General features: G+C 41.9%; 1 protein-coding gene across 3 annotated transcripts in view; it reads left to right on the forward strand.

Moving 5' to 3' along the window:
- Nucleotides 1-14,683, forward strand: part of adam12a (ADAM metallopeptidase domain 12a) — a 65,373-nt gene that overhangs the window by 20,027 nt on the left and 30,663 nt on the right. For 2 of the 3 annotated variants that reach the window (XM_029528276.1, XM_029528275.1), the window contains exon 4: nt 11,139-11,217. In XM_029528276.1, the coding sequence (XP_029384136.1) occupies nt 11,139-11,217 (79 nt within the window). Of the gene's footprint in view, nt 1-9,934; nt 10,030-11,138; nt 11,218-14,683 lie in introns of those variants that run through there. The other variant, XM_029528277.1, reaches the window with a different exon arrangement.

Below are 14,683 nucleotides of genomic sequence, written 5' to 3' on the forward strand. Positions count from 1 at the left end.
TCTCTGCGTATTGGGTCACTGACTGAGCGAAGAAACCACACGTGGTCATCACTCAGACGGTCAGATTTTGGACTGAAGGAAGCCTGTCTCTTTCAGATGATCTTGCGGAGGCCCCCCACCCCCTTCTGTTGTCGTACACATGCTCACGCAGAGCTCTTTCCTTGTGAAAAATGAATGTTGGATGGAAAGCAAAAACAGCATCCGCTCCAGTTTGCTAGCGCAGCAAAAACACCAGCAGCAGTTTCCTCTCTTCTTGCCCCCCCCCCCAAAAAAAAAAAAAAAAAAAACTGCTGATGAACATCTCCAAAAATGGAGAATCCATCGTAATTTTTTTCCTTTTCTGTTCCTGCTTTTCACTCATTTAGAACGTCAAACCCGTTCAACGCTCAATGGGATCCCTGTGTAGGAGTCGGAGTTCAGATACCTCTTTCATCGCTAAATTTAGCTGAGTGATAAAAGGAAATGGTGCAGAGAAAGTCAGAGACCTGGAGCACAGCATCTTCTCCTGACTTCTTGCCATGCAAAAAGCAGATGCTTTTCGTTTCCCATCCCACTCGTCGCTGAGGGTACGACTCGGCGGCCCCTCGGTGCTGAGGGATGGACAGGCGGGGAGTAGACGGAGGCAGAGGAAGGATGTGTGAAGACTGGATTCGACTGTTTTTTCTCTGTCAGATGAGGTGTGAAGGCAGTCGGCCTTCTCCCCTGTCTACCTGCCTGTCCAACTCTCCCTTCTTCACTTGTTTTCTTTACCATCAGCAACTCCCCGCTGGGATATGGGATGCAACGGGGTCTCCACTCGCTTGCCCCTGTACTCCTCCTCACTCACTCTCACCTAATCCCTCCAGCACTGGGGGACGGCAGTGAGCAGCCAACAACAATGGGGGCTGCCAGGCTTTGATAAAGAGGCTGTGGACGGCTTCGGGGTGCAGGGGCCCTGTGGAATTGAGGCCTGAGCCCATGATACAGTTGGTTTTAAAACCATCAACAGAGTTTGGATTCAGAGGGTCAGGGGTCACGGGCGGGTTGTAAATTCATCGCGGCTTAAGCAGGAAACTGTATTTGTTGGCATGCGAGCTGAGAGAAGAGCTATATATTTATCAGGCAGCAGGAGATCCACTTGTCGGATTTAGAAACATAACTGCTGTTGAGGACACTGAGGACATGCTACATTATTTACGCTGAACATTTGAAAAGAGACTCTCCTGCACTTTTCTGACAAACTACATCAGAAGATCGATACTGATGGAGCTGGAATCAACACCTCCCTGTGAGATTTCAAGGAAATCCAGCCACAAACTGGCAAATGTGCAATCTCAATTAGATAAATAGCAATACTTAGTGAGCTTTGGATGTGCAGCTGGGCAGATTATGTTACCTTCAAACCTCCGTGTCCTGCCTGCGTGCTGAAATGGGATAAACAGCTGCTGCCACTGGCTTAGTGTTGTACATGCACATCTAAACCTGGGATTATCATTTGATTGGACGATTCCTCATATTTTTAAAGTGAATAAGTTCTCATTAGTCATTCAGTCAATAAGTGGATAAACAATTTAGCAGATTCTGAATTACCCCAGCAGTGCAGTATGGAGAAGGCTCTTCATCAGACCTTCGTGTGGAAAAAAAGTTTAAAGCATGAATTGATAACGTAGAGATATTATGGTGTGTGTTTGTAGGAGAGAGAGAAAGAGGGAGACTCATAACCACAGAATTAATATAATTGTGGTAATTGACCTTTCATGGATTTAGTTCAAAATGTCAAGGATTTTCTGTATGTGGCTGTAAATCAACTCTCGTCTTTACTTCAGCTCATTTGGACATTGATGGCTAAGGAAAAAAAAAAACAAGCTTTCTAATGTTTTGCTTCTTCAGTGGATCACCTGAAGAGCAGGACCTGAATTCAACCCTTAAAGGGATCAGGAGAACCAGTTGGTAGGTTATTGGGAAATCAGTTTTAGGTTTCCTGTTATCACCCACTGCCCTAATGAGTTTTAATGAATGCAGCTAACGCGTTTGAAATGCAGTTCATTGCTGAACATTTTTAAAGTCTTATCCAATTACAGTCCACGCCTGTTGAAAAAGCTCCGGGACTCTGACCTTGCACATTACACTAAAGATTTAGTTCTATTTAAATGATTCAGTTGTTTTGGCTCATCACCTCCAACTCTGATCTTGTAACCTTTTCCTGTCTTTCATCTGCTAAAGGAACAAAAGGTCAGGGTGCGACCCCAAACACACCTAATACATCCACAATCAGACTTTTACAAGAACGAAGGACGCCGCTGTCATTGACATAATCAGCGGGCTGAAAGACGAAGGGAGGGGAGAGTAGATTTGTATGCAAGCCTTAATTGTGTGATTTCCCTTCGGGTGTGCAAAGCAGCACCGGAGAAAAAGAGGAGGGCATACAAGTGCAGACAGGTTTAATTAATTGAAATACCATGTTTTCCTTTTTTTTTTGTGTACGTTTACCTTGTGAAAGAATGATAGTCTTGATTGTTTGAAGTTCCCTAGTTGCTCATTAGTTCAAGCATGAGGTTGCAATGAATATAGATGCTATGCCTAAGCTACAGGCCTCGGGCCAATTCTTTGCAAAGCATTTGAATTAATAGGAACGCTTGTAGCTGTTGTATTAGGATGACCCATCCTGAAAATGACTTTGCATTCACCCTGTCTCGGGTTCCTCCCTTTCTCAGCCGTAACCCACATAATGATCTTCAAAAAAAACAAAACAAAACAAAACACACAAACAAGGCAAAATAAATTTATAGAGTGAGAACTGTGTGATGCAATTAATTGTTTTGCAGCTGCATGTAAAGTTAAAAATTTTCACTTGGAATAAATTCACATTCACAGAGCATAAATTAAATCTGTGGGCTTTCAGTATTTCCTGATTTAGCAACTGGCTAGAAGACATGAATATAGAAGAGGGTGTAAATTGTTGTGTTGTTTTCACCGAAATTATGAAAAAACACTAATAAGCTATAGTGGTGTACACAAAATTGTGTCTTTGTCATTACCCAGATTCCTATGGGAGAAAGTGGTGTCGGTAAAAAGCTGGCTTTCTGGGTGAACCAGAAAATTTAGTTTCGGAGTTTACAGAAATACGTGAAGAAAAGCATCATAGCCCCGTATTTCTTTTTTGAGTTTCCAATGCAAAATGCACAGAGAGTTGAAAATGCAGCTGAAGAACTCGGGCGTGGGGGAGTGTTGTGGTTTGCTGATAGTGTTGAAAGAAAAGAATGTGTTGCGTGATATATAAGCCATGAGCCTGTTGTATGTGAAGCACAAACACAATATAGTGAGGGAAGCAACACGTCTAGTGATGCTTGCATGTATACAACGCACACACGGGCTCCCAAATACACAGTTAACCGAGCTCTCACAGAGATCCACATAAATCATGCTGGGCCACCAGAGCATGCACACAAATTAGGAGACACTCTCTCTTCCAAGCGCACACACACACACACACACATGCACAACCAGAGCTTGTCCTGAGGGAGATGAAGAAACAGAGCAGACTCACAGAGCTCACTCTCTGCCACATAGGAACAGAAGCCCTGGAGGCAGATAGGAGTAGAAAGCAGGATGAAGGATCTCCCCTCCAGTGATCCACAGCAACAAAGGCGATTTGAGAGACTGCTGCTTTGGCACCTGGTATAATTAGTTTCAGATAAAGATGTCACTATCCCATGCCACAAAAAAAGAAGAAGAAAGAAAAGTAAAATCCACCTGGGAGAAACTGCCAAGATTTTTTGTCTTTATTTGTTTTCTGACCAATTAAATTTAATTGTTATCACTCGTCTAATTACAAGCATAAGCATATATTTATGCTTCCTCTTCTACTTGACCTGAAATGGAACATTTTCAGTTCACATTGTGCAGATCAACTGCCTTTGATTACTCACATGTGATTACTTTTCCCCCTTCCCCCTGGGATCGGTGATATCATGAGCTATAAAATGACTAAGTCTTTCCCTGAGAAGTAAAGAGAAGCTTGCCTCGCTGCAAGCCGTCAGCGAGCGCAAGATAATGATTTGCAGGCTGATTGTTGTCATAGACACTGTTTGTCCTGTTTGGCATGTGCATGCGTGCCTGTGGGTGACAGACTGGGTGCAAGTGAAACACAAGAGAGGCAGATGTGACGTGACGTCTCGTGTTGACAAATGACAACATGCAGAAGAACAAAGAGGGAGATTTGACGCTGTGTTACGCTTGTGTAAATACAGCAGACCTCATCTGAGTTATACTTTTCATGTACACAGCTACACAGCCAATGAAAGAGACTTGTAAACATGACTTTTTTTTTTTTTTTTGCTGGTCTTCTACCCACTGTGGCTGAAATCTCATCAAACAAAGGCGACTGAAATTGCCGCTTGTTGAAAATTGTGGTCACGGTTGTCAACCACTATCCGCAATGAGCCTCTGCCTCAGAACCTTTGTGTTGGTTTGACAGAATCAACACCTTTTCCTTTCAGGTCACCTAATGGTGAGTTCTTGGTGGAAAACGGCAACCACACAGCTGTCTAAGGCCACATCCCCACTGGTTTGTTACATTTTAAAGGACTTATTCGTAAGTTTTGCTTTTGCCACATGGCCGAGAAGAGAGGTTATGGTACATTGATTTCTAAACTGCTAAGAAAACAGCATGCGTCAATTGCAAAACTTATAAATAGGTCCTATAAAACGTATCTCCCTTGTTGTGTACATACCAGGCATCAACAGTTTTGAGCTGCCAAAATGGATGTTGACACCCCCATTTACAGCATTTTTATTTTATTAATCATTATTATTCATTTACTTATTACACTATTTTCCTCTTTACGCTGAACAGTGAGCAGAGATTATTTCTGATATGGAGAAAGACTCTCGAGCTGTCTAATTTGTATGTCTACACCACATAATCCCTGGAAATATGAGCATGGGAACTCTTTGGCTGGTGATTACACCATCTTATGCTCAACCTTTCTGGTTGTATAATTCTAGTGGTGAGCAAATAATTTTAGACATGTTGATAGCAACCAGCAGACTTGTGTATCTCACTTAATCGAAGATCAGTGTCGCATTTCTGCTCTAATTCCAATTATCTTATCCATTGTTGGGGTGGTATTCATCATTTCATCTCTGTAATTAGGATCCCGCGGAGTCATCCATCATGCAGACATCGCACAGAGATGACACTTTATTGATTTCACGGGGCATGCCTGGGCTTAACCACATCAATCTCGAGGTGACAGTCACTGCAATAATTGCGTGCCACCACTGCTAATGGCTATTCGTTTTGACCATCTCGCTGACCAATTTACTGCCATGGGATGTCACACAGGTGTAAAGAATCATAATGAGGCCGCTATGATGAGTTCACACTGGGACAAAAAGGCACTAGACCAGTTTTAATGGTGTGAAATAGCCATAAAAACCTTATGTTTTTGCACTTCTCGGCCTATTTCACGTCATTGGTACCAGCCAAAACTCGCACTTACCCTGTTTCTGCCTTGTCACCCTCCCTGCTGGACAGCGTGTTGCCCTTAGAGCCTGGGGTGCCACAGAGCTGCGTGTCAGATCGCTACTGAACATGGCAGCTTATATAAATGAAGTCAAAACCATCTGCCTTGACTTTTGTTGCACTTATTTCCCATTCCTCCCTCCTTCTTGGGCAGAAATCATTGGCGAGCATGCTTTAACGGGTCTGTTCATGACATGCTTCATGAAGACTGGGAGTTGCATTGAGCTCAGGGTAAGCAGGGGGAATTCTGCTTCTCTGCTCTACTTGGCACTGGCCTGCAACACTGCCTGATGTCAGACAGATCACAGCCAGGAAGACTGGCCCTCTTCCCTTGCTTCTGGAAAAAAAATGTTTTTAACACTCAGACAAGGTTTTTTTTGGCCGGGGGCGGGGGCGGGTTTGCACTAATGTAGGTTTTCATGCACATGAGCCCACTTTTTCCAAGTGAAACTGGGTTCTTGCCACTTGCCACATGAAAGAAGGACGACATTATTACTACCACATTTCCCAATGAGTCTGTAGGCTGAAATGTAATGGACTAATTGGAGGTCCTAGATTAGGTTTTATGAGAAACGTATTTCTTTGATGGTGATTTCATCTGCTCTAAATGTTTATATTTGCATCTGTTCTAAATAACTTTCCATTACGGAACAGGACTTACAAGTGTTAGAAAGCTACCAGCTCTTTGGAGGCCTAATGCCTGGCTTCTCATTTATCATAATTAACTCCAAGATTTGTGCAGAGGTCCCTGATTAGGTTGTCTGAGTTTTACGAGACACGTTGAAGCCTGTGACTGGGAAATCATTGGAGATTGATCCAGCTTGTATTTCCACCTATGGTAAAGAAGACTATGGTGTCAGTGTACTGACTGTAGCAAATTCATTCAACATAACCATTTTATGGATTTAAAAAAAAAAGAAAAAAGAAAAAAAAAGAGTGAAGCTATAGTTTTTCGAGTTGTCAGTCCAAAAATTTTCAAGTGGAACGCCCAAGTTGAAATTAGATTTCTAATGTGTAAAGTCAGGGGAGCTGAAAATCCAAGAGGGCCTTAACACATGTACAAGCAGGAGCCATGTGTTTATTACGTTTGTGTCTACACAAAGTAGTGTGGACAGGTTCCTGGGTTGTTTGGGTGAGCTAAAATCAATGCAATCCATCGATGGCAACTGGTGTTACTAACAACAACGTTAAGCAGCACAAACAAGCTTCCAGCTTTTCCACTTAGGTGTGATATCATTCCCAACTGAAATGGAGCGCTGTGCAAACACTAACCTTTTTTTGGATAAGCCTGAATGGACACCGCATCAAGAAAGACAGGGAGGGAAGTTCAAAACACATCAGTGAGCAGCAAGTGAAAAATTGTCTATTATTTATTCTATGCCTGCACCATGGACGGACTTGGCTCTGCTAGTTTCCCCTGACTCTTGCCTTTCTGTACATCTGCTTTTAAGACACTTGACAACAGTTTTGCAGGAGAAAAATTGGTTTCTCATAACAATGTTTCACATCCTCTTCTTGGCCTCGGATCGCATAATCAAGTTCATGTTTTGTTGTCCTTCCAAAATTTGATCCAAAGTGTCCCAAGCAGTTTGGACTCTCCCCTCTCCTATGGAAAATGTGTTTATATGACTTTGACTCAGCTCTCAGTATCTGTTTGCTTTTAGGACGAGACTACATGTACGATCTTGTCATAATTAATGAAAATAAATAATAATAATGATTAAAAAAATAATACATTTGCATATTAAAGCATGACTGCCTGCTGGAAAGTTTGACATTCAGTTAGGACTTTTCTTTCAAAATAAAACCTTCTCTTTTTCTTTTGATTGATGAGGCTCTGAGTTCAAGTCATCCAGCCTGTTGCAATTAATATATCACAGTTCTCCCTTTACATATAAGCAGAATAAACAAAGAAGAATATAGCAGGAAGATGGAATTTGTTATTAGATCACCAAAAAGATGAATTTTCCCATTATTTAAATGACCATGTTGTCTCTTACAACATACACAGGGGAGGCGTGTTTGTGAGTCATGACATTTATTTCTGCATGTGAATCTATTTCATTTAGATAAGACACTCTGTAAATCCCGGTGTTATTTTCCTACGCAAAGACAGACAGATGGGTTCGACAATATTGAAGAGGTACAACAGAAAAATATGATAATTTAATGTGGGAGGAAGGGAAGTGGCATTTAGTAGCTGGCACTCAGGATGAGCTTGAAGTGACTTCATTCTCTTCCTGACTGCATTATCAAATCAATCTGACTCTTTTCCCTCACCTTGTGTTTTATCTTTTAGAAAGTTCTTTTCGACCTGGAGACACAGTGACAAGATGTACATAAAAGCCATAATTGCGGGCTTTACATCTGTCTTAACTGCTGAGGAGAAGTTGACAAATATTTCTTTTCCACAGCTTTTAGACAAGTTAATGTAGCAGAAGCAGAAATCTCTGTGACATTATCTCGTGTCGTGTCACACCTGCGGTTTTTGTGGTTGTTTGGGTGTCAGACTGCCTAAACAAGTTCGGTATCTTCTTGTTGACTTGCGGCGCTTCTCCCCGATGCCGATTCACCCGTCAGCCAGCCCTGCTGGAGTGCAATTCCATTCGTAATACATTTTAAATGGGGGGCACAACCCCCTGTCCACTTCCTTCCCCCACGCCTCATTAACTTCCCACTGATTGATAAACGGTGAGCTGCTGCTGCCATGTGGGGCGGGCGGCTGGTGGAATTAGACAAATTATATAGTTGGCTGGGGATAGTTCATAGCTCAGCAGGGATGAGATGCACTTTTTTTAAACACACTGTTGTAAAGATGTCTATTGTGCAGATGGCAGTTCTTCTTTGGTGATATGGTTTACTCACATTTAGATTCCCATTTTAACATCGCTTTATTTGCATACAGCTCTCTATAGTTGCAAGAAAAAAAAAACTAATCTCACAACACATGGTTGAGTGAGTTACTAGCTCATGTCAAGCTTATTCAGTTACAAATCCAATAGGACACAGAGTTCAGCATATGCAATAGTATATCAACCAAACATTTGCAGTGACAAACCTTTTTCTTAGAACTTCTGGCCTATAATGCATTATTGATGGACCGTCTGCAACTTCATCAGTCATCTATTTTAACACAGATGTGGCCCCTCTCTGTCCTATTTTTGGCAGTTGAAAATGTAGAAAATTTGATGCCCCCTGTGTAAGTTGCAAAAGTTTTGGTTTTTGTTCCTCTCCTAATGAAAACTCTGCAGGCAACGATGAAAGAACTATACACACGAGGGCTGCAGAACTAAGGCGCAGTTTCTTCATTAAAACAGAAAACAGGTGATTCTGTTGCTCACTTTGGAGGGGAATCAATCTTGACTTTTCTGCCAGTGTGAGAGCAACGTGTGGTGTGTGACGCATCGTTGTTGGTTGACTGGAATTAATCCATGCCTAAATTGAGTTGTGCAGGGTCTGTTCTGACTCACCTTGCTGGTCCACTGAAGGATGGGCTGACATTTGGGATTTGTCAAACGAAATGAGCAGAAACCAGAAAAGGGAAATGTGTCCTCCATGTTAAATAGACTGGTGACATTAACAAATGTTTTTGTTGTGATTCACTACGTTTGGATCAGATACCCGGCAATGAAATTAGTTGAATTCCTGCAGCGGCTGTGTTTCCTCTCCTCCAGCGAGACTCTCACACCTTCTACAACGCTCGTTCATTGAAAGTCACCAAAAAAAGCAACATATGGGTGACACATGGGTGTCTGCACTATGTTCTTGTATACCCACACATACACACACTCACCACAATGGATTGTCTATTGTGGGCAGATGTTGAGGTTCTGTGTCCGACAGAGTGAGCAGACCTAATTAAGACTGAAGAAACACATCATTTTATTTGGCGCTCGGTACTCTTGGGCCTCACTTTGATCCAATGATTATTACCAGCTCTTTGGCTCTATTGAGGAGTAGAGGGTGGGGAAGCATTGTGTCTCATGCTGACAGATCCCAAACAAAATACCCCCCCGCACTCCCCCCTCCCCGGGTTGTTACAGCTGACACTCCCAGCCAGTTCGTCAGTGGTGAGGTCAATAAAAGGATCCAGCTGCCTGGTGAGGTTTGTTCCTAAACTGAGCATTAACGCCAGCCGACCTTCTGCTGGTGTCCTGCAGAGCCGTGCTGTACATGCACGCACAGTGTGTACTGTACATGGACACATAAACACCCTCACCCTCCATTGTAATCCAAAAAACAAATACACATGCTCATGCTGTGATAATCAACCCGCATCGCTTTATTGGATCTCACTTTATTTGTTAATCTCTCTGTGGTGTTGAGTCTTTGCCCCTCCAGCTTAGCATCTTTCCCTCCTCCAGAGAAAGGAGCAGTGCTTAATGACCTCTGAAAATGGCAGAAAGGGCAGCCAAAACCATCGTACAGCTGTGCCGCCTTAGAGAGCTTATTCTTCGAGGTGGCAGGATGGGACTGCACATCAGCAGAAATAGATGTGAAAAGGCCGAAGGAGGCTCTGAAAGGTGTCTATCTTTGCTGGCTGGAAGACTTGAACTTAACCTTGCAGTGGATGAAAATAAACCACAGCACAAAAAATGGTCAACAAAATATATCAAAGCAATATAATGTAGCACCATCCACTTCTGTTCTGTTTCTCCATAGGTTGAGAGTGCTCCAAACACTCATAGTTTCCCACAAAAAGGTGCCTGGAATTGAAGATTTTACCTTTCTCCTCTTTTTGCTAAAAAAAAAAAAAAAAAGAGAGAGACTGAGAGAACAAGTTTTTACATTTCACAAAATCCAGGAAGGGCTGGATAACATCACCTCTAGGATTAGTGTCTAATAAAGTATTGGATAGCTTTAACTGGTGTTAACTGTTGTTTGTTAAAAACAATAATAATAATTATGCTAATGATGACGTTCAGTTCTGTGAGGCTGCACAGTGCTGCATCAGTTGAAGGCTAATGTTAGCACGTTCGCACAAAATGCTGCTACTGTCCAGTCACACAGTATTTGTAATAACCTTGCTCATGGAGTAGAAATATTGAGGGGGATTGTTAGAAAACAGGGAGCAATGCAACAGCCCTCTGTTTGTGGTGTGGATTTATTAGGTTTTCTCAATATAAAGTGTAAATGGATGACTTGATTACCTCAAAGACTCACTTAAAGCGTTATTGATTCCCATCTGGAACTAAAAATGATTTCTGTGCCGTATTCCTGTCAACATAATATCCCCATTCGCAGTTTTAGCAGATCTGCTATAATTTCCAATTGCTCATTATTGTGTGCAATTTGTAAGCTAATTACTGATCTGCCACATCACAATGAGTTATGGATTGATATTGAATGCTTCTTCATGGTGCATGCACATGGTGTGAAAGTGTTTTAATGGAATACACCACAGCAGCCTTATTTTTTTTTTTAAATCTGTTTTCTTTCTTGATGCCTTCTGCTGCTGGGTTCAATTTATGCACTCCCAGAACAGGGTTAAGTTTTAAATCACATCAGACTGTTTATCTTCCATGCAGGTCTGGATGTGGTAGAATGGTCCAAGACACTGTGATTGATTTTTTTTGGATAAAGTTCCTTAGGGTCACTTCTGAGTGTTTGTTGTCTTTGTTATACCTTCCAGGGGGCTGTTTGCAAGTAACTACACAGAAACCCATTACCTGGAGGATGGCAATCCGGTCACAGGCTCTCACAACTTCACGGTATGCTTTAAACATTTTATTTTCTTTTATGTTTTAGTTTTGTTTTTTGTTTCCTAATCAAAACTGATCTGGCAAACATATGAACTACAGTCTGTGATGCTTTCTTTATCGCCCACCCAGTAGCTTTTATGAATGTTCACAATTTGCAGAACTCTTCTTCTTGTGAGCGTCTGCTTTATTCTGCTCCTAGTAGAGTTAGTGAGAAGAGAAAGAGAAATGAATGTTGGTGTTAGGCTGACTTTTAAATCTCCTGGAATTGGGCACTCTTGCGCATAAAGAAGCCCGTGTAGGTGAGTGGGCCCATATTCGTCGTCTGCCAGCAGATTCATATTTGATGAAATAAAAGGTGGACGAAGGTCAGCCAGCAGAACTCTGGAAGAACAGGACAAATCTTTTATAATGGATAAGCTTAAAGTCCTCCCAAAATATATTTTCTTACGCAGGTTTGCAAGAAAAAAAAAACCCCAACACATTCAGTTCACAAACTCATACTGACTGTGAATATATTCAGTTTCTATTGCACTTTATGTGGCTCATTGTTAAGTGGAGATCAAACTTTCTATCTCAAATTCATTTGTTAAATATGTAAAATCACTTACAGCTACTCCAAGACAGACAGAGAGCGCTCACACAGAGATGCACACACAAGTGTACAATGTCTTTGTTCTTTCTTTCTTTTTTATTATATATTCCATTATATATTCCATATATACTCCATGAATTGTGGTATGTGGTGTTGGTTTGCAATTTTTTGTGAATTGTGCCACTGTTGACTGTAAATGAATATTTCTCATCTTCATTGAGCTCAGAAGAAAATGTTCAGCTCTCAAATACAACTGGCCTTTGAAAACATTCTCCATGGATCCATAAATATCCTTCTCTTGATGGGTATTTATGAATCCTGTTCTCTTGAAGGATGCTTATTTTTGTTCAGAGACAACATGGCTATTAGGAAACAACATGTGTAGTACACTGTGATGAATGGTTATGATGTGGCTGTATCATGTGGAACGAAAGCTTCCACCTGCTTGTCTGATTTCAGGGACGTGGTTATCTGCAGGTTTGGAACGCAATTAAATCTGTAATTTATGTTCCGATAACCAGAAAGTATAATAATAGACAGCCTGTGAGGTCTGTGTACAAAATGCGTGGCCTACTTATAACTGAAATCCACAAAAAGAGGAGATTAATGTAATTCAATAATGGCCAGCCCACACAGTAAAATGAACAATGTTTTCCACTTGAGACTGCTGTGAGACCGGAGCTGGACCGTCGCTGGCTGGACTCGGCCAGCTCATCAGAATAGCTGCCATTCCCGAGCGCAGAGACAATGAAGAATTTGTTGCGGGTCAGCTCAGGGGTGGATACACTGAGAGGAGCTAACAGGTTTTCATCAGCGAGAATAACTGACTAATCAACATCAACTCATATTTTTGGAACGCCTCAGATTCCTGCCAATTTTCCCCATTCTTACATCAAATGACTTCCAAATGAGTTTGTGTCAAACTCCAGTCTACTAATCCGTGCTACACCAGGTGGAAGGAAGATTTCAAAGTTGGATGCATGCACCGAAGGATCTGCATCTACCTGCTCCGTGTTTTCCCAACCAAGGAACCAACTGACCTCCCCTCATTCCTCTCTCATGACTGCAACCAGCTCTTCATGGGAGGGTCTCTTGGAAACAACCCAATCTTGAGAGACTGATCTGTAGTTAATTTATTTGTCCTGTCGGCAGGGAGGAGACTGATATAGTGATCTGGACAGGGGATCTAGAGGGTTCATTTCTGTGTCAAAGGAAAGGTAATGCTGGGAGTGACTTCGACATGAGTCAGCCCTTCCTCCGTTCCCTCTGTCTGTTTTACATCCTCTCCCTTTCCCACTAAATCCGTCCATATATAATACAGTAAATCAGTGCCATGTGCTGTAACAAAATCCCTTCTACGGGGAATCTCAATCTATAGCATGGATATTAAGGAGTTAAAGTGGAATAACAAATGCATAGTTATGATAAACAATATTCATGCTTGGGTTGCCTCCCCCAATAACGTGGGTATTAGTTATTAATCTTCCTTATGTCAGCACTGAAGGCGTGAGCACTTTCCTCTCTAATTTCTTTTTGCAAAAACCTGAGAAACAGAGTCTATTCCTATCCCTTATATCGATGCATTACAGTCATGATCTCATCAAAGAAACATGAGGTGGCTGCATTAACTCACTGTAATAAAGCCTCTTGTCTCCACACTGCACTAAAATGTCATATTTCTCCAGAAACATCAGTTCTAGAGATGGAGAGGCTTTGTTGCTGAGACTGGCTGGGGCTGACAAAAGGTTGAAGGCTATTTAAATGACCGGTATTTGCATTTTTGCTGAAAAGTAAAGCATCTCAGAATTAACTGGGGTTGGATGAGCCACATCAGCCAGATAGAGGACCACATCGGGTCCTGTCAGCTAAGATCCGAAATCAGAGGCTGCAGTTGGAACAGGCCCACTAACACCAGACAGAAAGAATAATATAGCCTGTCTGCTGAATTTGGATTTCTGCTGAGACTGCACGTGGTAGAACCTGGCATCAATAGCATGAATTTATGGACCTAACCTGTTGCAACCAACCTAACCTGCAAGTGAGCCTACATGAATACAAAGTAATTTCCTTAATTCTGAAGAACTGAAGACAAAATACTATTCAACGTCGTCATTATTTAGATAGTAAGACTGCAAGGAACTTTTCACCAATGCTACTTCAACCAGCTCATGTAAAAAGTGAAAAGAAGAATATTTATCGGATTATCATGCAGTTCTATTGCAGAATAAAGTGATGCAAGATTAAGCAAGGATCCCCTTTCCCTCCAGAAACACACTGAGACCATGATTGTGCAAAATCAGCAGTTTCTGACATTGAAGGAGGGTGGACATTGAAATTTACTACCTGCGTCTATATTTAGAGGTGGAAGAGAAGAGGGGCGGAAAACAAATTTCCTTCTCTTGCAGATGAGGTTGGCAGGTTGGACCTCACCTCAGAAAGGGTGTCTGACTATTTGTAAAAAAGAAAAAGGGACTGTTTTCAATCCAAACCAGACACTTCCTCCCCACCCTCTTGCTGCCCGGGCTGGTTCAATAAACATGGGGTTTCAATCTCTTTCACTACTCCCTGCGCAAGCCTGACAGGCGGTCCATGAAAGCGGGTACCTGGGAATGCAGCAGCGAGCAAAGATTGAGCAGGGAAACGTGAAACTCACAGATTTCAGCCATCATTAGCCTGTGGTGATGAGTGGAAATGGCTCCTGCTAACCCTGCAAAAAGCTATTCCCACAGAGCTAATTTGCTCATATTTCACCTTTACCAGCTGCGACTGGTGTTGTTGAACTGTGTTTAAACCAGCAAAGGTTATTTTTTTTACTTCACACTTCCATTTATTTATTTATTTATTTTTGTGCTGTGTTTTAAATCTTGAAGTCTTTTTGTTTGT

Source organism: Echeneis naucrates, chromosome 19 (assembly GCF_900963305.1).
Source record: "Echeneis naucrates chromosome 19, fEcheNa1.1, whole genome shotgun sequence".
Taxonomy (NCBI): Eukaryota; Metazoa; Chordata; class Actinopteri; order Carangiformes; family Echeneidae; genus Echeneis; species Echeneis naucrates.